Source organism: Drosophila grimshawi, unplaced genomic scaffold, assembly GCF_018153295.1.
Source record: "Drosophila grimshawi isolate 15287-2541.00 unplaced genomic scaffold, ASM1815329v1 contig_848, whole genome shotgun sequence".
In the NCBI taxonomy this organism is placed as follows: Eukaryota; Metazoa; Arthropoda; class Insecta; order Diptera; family Drosophilidae; genus Drosophila; species Drosophila grimshawi.
The window spans coordinates 11,071,644-11,081,945 of record NW_025063692.1 but is presented as its reverse complement, the minus strand read 5'-3'; the positions used below and the strand labels follow the sequence as shown (position 1 = coordinate 11,081,945).

The window sequence follows — 10,302 nt, the reverse complement described above, 5'->3', positions numbered from 1 at the left end:
ATTTCATCTTATAAGCATTGCTTAGCCACACGACAAAAAAATACAAATAAAATAATAAAATAATAATAATGAAAAGAATACAATTGTTGCTTTTATTTTAACTTAAAAATATTATAAAATGCGCGCTACGAAGCTAATTTTAGTCTCTCTTGGAACATTACAAAGTACGAAAAAAAAATAACTTGGAATAAATAAAATCACTTAGCAATATTTAAGCTCGGAGCCCAGAACTGGAGTGCAAGTGGAAGATAAAAGAAATGAGCAAAAATAAACTCCTAGTCGATAGTCGATCGATTATGCATAGATTAAAGATTAAAGAACCCGAGAAAAACAAAAGCACGAAATGAGCAAAAAACACATTTAGGAACTCATAATTCAAATGACAAGGAAATATTTATAGTATCTTCATCTTCTTCTTCTTTTTTTTTTTGTTCTTTTTTTTTTTGTTTTCTTCATGTTTAAATTAAAAGACAGCTTCAACTGCGCCACCCGGCCAAGTTAAGATTGAGGCGAGCCCAGCTGCAGTCCCAGTCCCAATCCCAGTCGCAGTCCCAAACCCAGTCCCAGTCCCAGTCCCAGTCCCAGTCCCAGTTCCAGTTCCATAACCAAACCCAGTCTAGTTGCGGGAGTGCCTCACGTGTTGTTAAAGAGCAGCGATTCAATGCTGAACGGATTGCTCCGTCGCATACTGATGGGCGAGGTCTGGTGGACGAGATTGGCCGCTGCCGCAACTGCTGCCGCCGTTGCCGTTGCTGCCGCCGCCGCCGCTGCGCTGTGGTGCTGTGTGTTTTGCAGGTTAAGTTGATGGAACGCCTTGGCGGGGAACAGCAGCGATTTGGGTGATGCCGATTCCTGAGCCGACAACGAATCCCGCTCCTCTGGCTCGCCAGCCTCCGACGTCTCCGAGTGCATGTAACCACCACCACCACCTCCACAACCACCACCACCAGCAGCACCAGCACCACCACCTCCAACGCCACCTGCTCCATTACTGCTGTTGTGCAGCGTTGGTGGTGCTGCGGAACTGGGACTGCCCAAACTGCCGCCGCCACCAATATAGCTGCCGGCACGCGAACTATCCCCATCGGCATCGAGGCCGCCACAGTGGAGCAGACCATGATGGCCGGCGCCCAATCTAGGTGGACTGACGGCATCGCTGTCCAGTTCATCGTCGCTATCGGTGCCGCCAACCACATCGATCTGTATGCCATCATCCTCCAGATCGGAATCGGAGAACGTTCCATTCGCCTTATGCTGTGATATGTATTCGGCCTTAAGCGCCTCCAAATCCACCGTTATGCCCTTGGCCTGCAGCTTGCGCGCCTGCCTATCGATCGCCTTGGCCAGCTTCTTGCGCCGTCGCGCGCTGCAAATACAACACGGGAGAGAGAGGGAGAAAGAGAGAGTGGTAGAGAGAGATAGAGAAAGGCATAACTTTAGAATCAACCACAAATGAATCACAACAATTATATAATTATTATTTCTTAAATTCAAAACCTTTTCTAAAAAAAATAATATGGAAAACCAAAAAAATCATAAAAAAAATAACAATTCGATTTTGGATTGCTTCATCTGCCAAATTGTTTGGAAACATTTGTTTATTACTATGACAATAAATGATAACAATTAAAAGGTACTCAAAATCAAATTTGACAAATATCATTGTGTGAGAAGGAGTCAACTCTATAAACAAAATATGACTACAAAAATGATGAGATCAACATTGAATATTCACTAAGACTTTTGTCCCCATCTCAAGTCGAAATTTAGATGATATGTGTGTGTAGAAACTTACCGCTCCTTGGCCTTAAGCTCGTTGGGAGGAATTGGTTCGCCGCTGCATGTCTGCGGCTGTGCATTGTGGGCGGGTCGTCCTGGACCCTTTTTGGTGTGCTCACGCTTACGCACCTTGGCACGTCGATTCTGGAACCATACCTATCTGGAACAAAGCGTATAATCTCAGCAAAGATGCTCGCCAAATCAACCAATCAATCAATCAATCCATCAATCCATCAATTCAAACCAACGACAATTGCCCAACGGCTTTTCATACGTTTCATAATGTTTGGAATTGGCATTGGCATTGGAATTGGAACTGAACTCACCGCAACTCGCGACTCCTTGAGATCGAGTCGCATGGCGAGCGCCTCGCGCATAAAGATGTCCGGATAGTGGCTGGCGGAGAAGGCGCGCTCCAGTTCCTCCAGCTGCCACGAGTTGAAGTTGGTGCGCGAGCGTCGACGTTTTGCGGCGCTGCTGTCGTCATCGCCATCGCCTGGAAAGCCTGCAAGGATTCAATATTGGGCTAATTAATTAAAACTAATTGCGGTAGTCCAAACTAATAACTATGCACATCGAGTCCGAGATTCCCAAATGTGGGTTGGGCTGATAAACCGAAATTCGGGTTGTGTTTTGTGTTCTTTTAACATTAACCCTAATGGCAAACGCTTTGTTATCGCACCAAATAGCCCCCTAATTAAGTGTTGGAAAATTATTTAAATTAACTAAGACAACATACACACAACACAATACACACAACATACACACACAAACACACTCACACACACACACACACACAGATTGAAATATAGAAATACACATAAAATGCATAAATATTCATAATCATATATTTCAATTACAAACGCCCAGCATTGCCAGCAGTCCGAAGCGAGAGCTAATATATATATATATATATATGTACCAACACCCCTCGACGGTCCCCTCCCACTACCTACCAACCCCTCCCCTGTGCATTAACCCTTTATCCCATTTGGCCATATCCTGGCTGCAGTTCCCTTTGCCGTCGGCGGCTCGCAATAAAAACCAAACAATTTAATTACGTTTCTATTTCGCTCTTTCCCTTTGCCTCGCATAGTTTCCATTCATATATGCACATATATCTACCAAAACAGGGGGCGTGGAGCACACACACACACACACACATACACACACATACATACAAACACACACACACATGGAGACACACTCGCAGTTAAAGGTCCAAGCATGCAAAAGCTTGGCAATTTATCAAATTAACTGCGATCGGGCCAAGAGAATCGCTCGAAAGCCGACAAAAGCCAAAAGGTGTTGCTTTCCGAGACGATTTCGGACTGGCCAAAAAAATATATATAAAAAAAAAAACAAGAACAGCACAGGTCAGCTGCATAGAGATGCTGTGTGTCCCTTTTCAATAGTAGATGCAACAAAACAAAGAAAATAAATGTTCAATTCTATAATTTGTGACACAAAAACGTTTTTTTTTTTAACAAATGAATCCCAAGTATTCATTTAGTTTGAGTGTGAGTTCTACGTATTCATTTAGCCTGTGTTCAAGTTAAGTTTAGTTTTTGTTGTTGTTTCCAATGCAAAAGTTTTAAATATTTCTGAGACTTGATTCCAAGTTCCAGATGGGTTTCTCTCTACTATTCAATAGAGAAAGAGTTGCATTGCTTGCATAATGATTTAAATGCTACTCAATTGTGAATACACTCACTGTTTTTGGACACTATTCAGAGCGCGTGCCAACTTTCCCCAGGGCTAACAAATGAATGCACACAAATTCGATGCGATGATTCAAACGCATTCTGTTGAGACTGATTAATGTGCATATATAATGCATAAATACCGTTTGATATAAAATGCCAATAAATGCACTCATTATATTCATCTCAGTATGCACAATCATGTTGTATGCATACAACTTTTAATTATTCACACACACACACACGCATACACACGCATACACGCACACACTATGAATACGCCCGACTCATGCAATTTTGCCACTTTGTAAACATATCCTTAACTAATGCCAGAACCTCAATCTATACACACAGACATGCTCCCTACGTATAACATATACCCCCTGCCTCTGGGGCACGCCCCTAATGAATGGTTCTGTGCCGTTTGCTGTTAAGTGTATCTAATTATGCGCAAGGCGCTGTTACGTTTTGCCGCGCTTTGCAAAAGCGACAAAAAACTCGTTTGTTTTAATCGACGCGACGCGACGGTCAGCTTGAGTTTGTTGTGTGTGTGTGTGTGTGTGTGTGTGTGTGTGTGTATGTGTGTGTGTGTGTTAATAACTCAATAACAACACCAAATACACAACAATAATAGAGACATTAAAAGCAAAGCGACAAACGGCAAGCAAAACGTTTCGGGCCAACCGAAAGGGCGCAGCGTTGCCACATTTCACGAGTGTTTCGAGTGCGAGTGTGAGTGACTCGCATGCACACAAAGTGCATTCAAATGACTTAATAATAACCAGTCGGAGAGTTTAGTCTGACTATGTGAGTGCACATAAAGGGGATGTGTGGCTTGTTGGTTGGTTGGTTGGTTGGTTGGTGTGGGTGGGGTGGGGTGCGGGGGTCACGCCTCATTTGTGTGACTCGTGCTGAAAAAAGATAATTGATTTTGATTATGATTATTGCGCCCACCGTGCACCAAGGGCCAAGTGCCATGTGCAACGACCAATATGCAACGATGGAATGGCCACAATTTGCCACCATCATCATCTCTTGTGCAATTTGGCAACGCTGCTGCAAACTGAGAGACCTGAGAAATGGGAGCGAAACGAGTTGTGTATGTTTCGGTGTGTGTGTTGTGTGCATGCCACAAACACATTCCGTGGCATGCTACCTTCGTTTACAGCGCGCGTCAGCCAAGCAATATAACAGTTACACACCCCTAACCGACCTCACTCCACCCCACACCCCCCACGGACAAGACGCGCGGGCCACTTAAGTCATAAAAATTAAGGCAACTACAACAAAAACCAAAGCAAAACGGAAAGAAGGAAAATAAAAACAACAAAAAAAACGAAACTCTTTGGCCCTGTCCACATTGAAGTTAAACGCAACAACAACAACAACAACAACAATTTGAGGAAAGGGTGTGCCAACTTAAATGGGGATAGCGATAGGGATGGAGGTTGGGAGGTTTCGGGTTGGGAATGGTGGCGGCTTCCTGGTATTCGTAAGAGGCTTAAACTTAAATGTAGGCGAAAAGCAAATGATTATTGACCAAATTGTTGTTGTTAGAATTTTGAGCTTGCGGCAAGCTTATCAGAGCATGCCAATTGAATGGGCAACGAAGCGGGTACTCACTTCTATTCACTCAATTTTTGAATGAATGTGTTTTCTTAGTTTGCATCTGACTTATCTGAGCTGTCTAATAATTCTCTTAACTCCTTTATCCCAATTTTTGCATGTATTTCATGCATTTGAGTTCGCTTTATCAATTCTTCTTTGTTTGTTTCGTAAACGTTTCCACATTATGCTGAGTGACTCTTATGCATAGATCATATAAGCAGCTCTTAGCCCGCTTTTACAGTTTCTATCTATATTTGCTTATGTTTTCGTCATCAAACTCTTCTCAATCTCTACCAATCTCTTAGTTGTGGAGCATTTGCTTTGCTTTTTCTCAGGATTCAATACATCTCTGTGTCGCATCCGTACAAGTTTCTATCCGAAACCGATCGAACGAAAGCATTCTTGCATGCATAATATATAATTAATATAGTAAATTGTATTGCAGGTAAACTTGACTTCCGTCCAGTTGGGGGGGGGGGACCCTTCGCTTGACCCAAAAACCTCATTACGAGACGGAAATACTTTAAAAATTGAAATCAAATCTATTTGCCAGCAGCGATTCATCATCTGTCAGTCGTCGGTCGGCAGTCGTCAGTCGTCAGTGTTCAGTTCACAAGGCGGAAGTGCTTCTGCTTCTGCTGCTGCTGCTGCTGTTGCTGTTGCCAACTCCTTCAACTCATTTTGAATTCATTACGAGCGAAAAAAAAAACAACAATGAAAAGCAAACAGTGGCTGGGGCACAACAAGAAGACGAGGAAGAAACAAAATGGCGGCGCCAAACGAAAAATCGCATGATAAATGATTTCGATCGTTTTATGACAGTTTCTTCATTTCCGGCATGAAATGAGCAAAAGCAACCCAAAAAGAAAACCGGAGCATGGCCATGTGACTGATGGTGATGTGTGTGTGTGTGTTGTCGTCGTCACTACACCAACTCCGCCCCCCTCCCTCTCCCCCCTTCCCACTCCCTGCACCACCTACCGTATTTTAGTTAGTGTTTTTTTTCTTTATTTTTTTTTTAGCTGAGCAAAATGATTAATGAGCATTGGCAACGGCACAAAAGTGAAGCGAACCCCTGCACCACAATGCCGAACCGATCCCAACACCCACCCAACGGCAGCCACACCACACCACGCCCACAGACGTGTGTGCGCCCACGTCTGCGGCGCCGACTTGGAGTCCCACCAAGCGGGACTGACTATCTTCTGCCATCGCGCGTTGGCTAATCAAATTGAATCAAATCAAATTAATAATTGCTTTTTAAAATGGCGACGCAGGAAGTAGGCGCTGTCTGTCCCCAACACATGTCCCCCCCTCTCCAACCAATCTCTCTTCCCCTCTCTCTCTCTCTCTCTCTCTCTCGCTCTCTCTCTCTCTCTGTCTGTGTGTGATTCTATGTGGTGAGTGGTGCTTGGCTTGGCAATTAATTAAACATTCCCCCACAACCGTCGCGGCAAAGTGCAGTTAATAACCAGCAAAAAGCTGCTCACTTCAAGAGCGCACCTTGGAGGCCACGCCCACAGGCAAACGCCCCCCGTCGATGGCATTGGGCTTACACGACGTCGTATCAACGCATTGGATATGTGCATTACGACCATAATTACACCAACTAGCCATCATTTGTTAATGCTAATTGGCCAATGAGCCGCGGCTCTTGCTTTTGCTGTGGCTCTGACTTAAGGACGCCTCTTGGCCAGGCTTATTTGGCCCGCTGAGTGTTTGAGTTGGCAATCAAAACGCAACTAACTCAATTGTCGGGCCTGAGCTCATCAATTTGGCTCAGTGATTACTGTCCAGCAAATGAAATGCGTTCTTGAAGCCATGGCAAATCAGAGAAAGAAAATTGGTTTTCATTTCCCCACAACGAGACTTGGACGGGAAAACATTTGTTATGATTCAATAAATAATTAACCGATTATTAATGAATAACGATAATGATCATTTTTCACATTAAGCAACATCATTATTATAGAAATAACAAAGTTCAAGCTTATAATAACAGGTGTAAATAAGTCGAGGAATATCCAAAGTAAGGATTAAGCTAACCGAAGATGATTGAATTTATCACGAAATAATAACATAGAGTGGCAAAAGTCCAAATGTATATTGTAATTATGTATTTTATATTCATTATGGTGCACTCTAGCTAAAGCTTCCCAATCGATAGACTTAGATTGGATTCAAGGCGATAAAATATAAAAAATAGTCCAATGGCTATTCTTGGCAATCAATTTTCAAATTGGACTGATTGTTCCTATGAAAGCTGTGTAATATAGTGGTCACCTTACATGCAAGAAATCATATCATATCAGAATATAGGAAATGTGCTTAAGTCCTCAAATGTTTACAGTCTAACAAGAGATCCAAGATATTAAAAAGTTGACTGCAAAGAATATAGCAATAATTTTAAAGTTAAAGATCTCTAGTTGTCTAGTCTATAAAGTTGAGGGTATTCATTATAAACTGACCTAATTTGACATTTGATGATAGAGCTTAATTTTGAATATTGTAATAAATTCAACAATTCAGTATGAATCATTAATAATAATACTATTATAGACTGTCGCATATTATTTAAAGAATTCGAGATTCTTTGTGATTGTGAATGAGAAATGCTTGTAGACACTATACTTAAAATTTGGCTACCTCAGATGTGACCATTTCTATTATTGTCATTCATTCAGATGGCGATTCGATTTCCAATTCCAATTCCAATTTGAATTCGAATACCAATCTCGAATGAGTTTCAATCGCTCCGACCTTCAGCTCTCACAGCAGGCATCGAGGCATCGAGTCGGGCAGCGATATTCAGATCATGTAATAGTTCCCCGGGCCAAAGCTACTTTGTATGCAAAAATCAATCGGATTTTACATAATAAGCGCTCGCTGATTAGCTAAATCAATAAATATGTTTTGTAGGTAGCAAAAGTCAAGCGACTGGCAAAACTGACAATCCAAATACATTTAGCGCACCGACTAATTGAATGAATTAGCATATTGCGTCTCGCTATTGATAACGACGACCAGGAATAGTCTCAATCACAAATACAAATCTGTCTCTCTCTTTTTTTCGCTCTCTCTGTCTCTTTCTCTCTCTAGACTTCGCAATAAATTATAATGCGTTAGCCAAAAAGATTTGTGAATCGAACAAAAAATCCGCAAAAAATGAGCTCAAATAAATTTGGCACATTTTTTAATTAGGAGTTTGTCGTCGCTTGACCATGAATAGATACATAAATTGATTTCTTGCGAATCCGAAATATGATCAAAATCTGGGCGTGCTTCACTTTTGTCTAACTATATTTCTCAAGAATTAAATTGGATAATAATGAGCTATATTAAATTGATAAATTTCTATAGAAGAATTTCACTTAATTTTCTGATTCTAGTCTACTTTTGAACAGGTTCAATTTTTGAAAGTACTTTTTACGAGCATCTACATATAATCTTAATGTAGGATATATTGATTATTATGATGGAAATAGTTCATTATGATTATAATTGTGGAAATAGTTTACCAAAAATGTTGTAAAGGACCTGCGATTTGAAGTTGATCAGGCTGATTTCTAAGAAGAAAAAGAAAGATAAGAAGAATTCTTAAGGTCTTTTTGAATGATCATCATCATATTGGTATACATATGAGCATTTAAGGACATATGTATACATAGGATGTATAGAATGAAAACGGGATTTTATATGACGATCATAACATCTTAATTACAATTTGTCTTTCGACCTTTTTCTGCACCCAAGATCTCAAGCTAATAGAACACAATCTTGGGCTCTGTCAATGATCCTGTATGCAAATACAAATTCAATAATAAATAAATGCTAATACAAAGTTGCAAATATTTATTGAGAATCTAAACCTTAATCTTAATCATAATCGTAATGTTAACCTCAATTTAAGATCCGCAATCTCAACACAACAGTGTGCTCTTCAAAATGGAACTACAATTGAGAATATAAATCGATCGCACTTGATTGACTTGATTCTTCATTCTAGAATAAACGGACTCAATCTACGACTACGACTACGACTATATTCTTGGCTTAAGAGTGTTAACTTTGAATGGTGTTTTGCACTCGAAGCAGGAATACATTCTTCTGTCTCTCTCTCTTTGTCTCTCTCTCTCTCTCTATCTCTCTCCTTCTCTCTCTCTCTCTGTGTGTTTTTTTTTTTTTGGGAACTTACCGCCATCCTCGTTGGAACCCTCGCTGGGCGGTCCCGCCGGCGGCAAGCTCTGCCTATTACCGATCATGAGTCGATGTTGTATGGTTGCCACGGTGCTGGCAACGGCGGCAACCGCTGTCGTTTGGGCGGCGCTTACGTTGCGCAACGCTGCGGCACTGAGCCCGGTGAGATTTGCAAAGGCATTGCTGGCATTAACCGCTGCCATTTGGGTGGCAGCCGCTGCAGCAGCGGCTGTGGTGGGATGTCCGCCGGCGGCGGCCTCAAAACGCGGGCGGCCCAAAAACGGTCCGTTTGGTCCAAAGACGCCGGGCACCCCAAACTGCAGGAATGGTCCCCAGGGTGGTACGCGTACGCCGCCGGGCGCCAATTGTGCGGCGGCAGCATAGAGCTGCAGTGCAGCCGTCGGATGCAGTCCCTCCGATGGCATGGTGACGGCACTGCTGCTGCTACTGCTGCTGCTCGAGGCGCCGCTCAAACGTTGCTGCAGCTGTGGCGGCGTCGCTGCCAAATGGCTGTGATGCAGGAGGCTATGACTGTGATTCGAACTGTGACTCGAGCTGTGACTCGAGCTGTGACTCGAACTGTGACTTGTTCTTTGGCGCTTGACTTCCGGTGATGTGTTGTTGTCGCTGCTATTGTTGTCCTCCTGCTTCAAGCTAAAGTTGCTGCTGCTGCTGCTGCGGCTATTTTTGTTGCTATTGTTGTTGCTGTTGTTGTTGTTGTTGATGTTAGTGTTGTTGTTATTGTTATTAATATTGCTGAGCTTTTTGCTCTCCGTTGCGGCTGGTGTTGTTGTTGGCTGCTGTTGTTGTTGCTCTAGTACCATTATGGCCCAAATCTGCGGCAGCTGTTTAGGCCATGGAATGCCTTCAAGTTTTCAAAACGATAACAACAACAACAAAAAGAAGAAGAAGAACAACAACAACAACAACACAATTGAGACAGACACTCGCGAACTAAAAACCACGCACTAAACACTTAACACACACATACATGCATCAGTTGTGTGTATGTATG

At 42.4% G+C, this 10,302-nt stretch overlaps 1 protein-coding gene across 1 annotated transcript; it reads right to left on the bottom strand.

The window, feature by feature from the left end:
• Positions 1-566: 566 nt before the first annotated feature.
• LOC6565881 (homeobox protein unc-4) lies at positions 567-9,955 on the bottom strand. The gene is made up of 5 exons (XM_043216163.1): positions 9,286-9,955; positions 8,609-8,656; positions 2,106-2,284; positions 1,796-1,935; positions 567-1,366 (listed from the first exon to the last, which is right to left on the bottom strand). The coding sequence occupies exons 1-5, from the start codon at positions 9,710-9,712 to the stop codon at positions 634-636; spliced, it is 1,527 nt and encodes a 508-aa protein (XP_043072098.1). The 5' UTR covers positions 9,713-9,955; the 3' UTR covers positions 567-633.
• Positions 9,956-10,302: the final 347 nt, after the last annotated feature.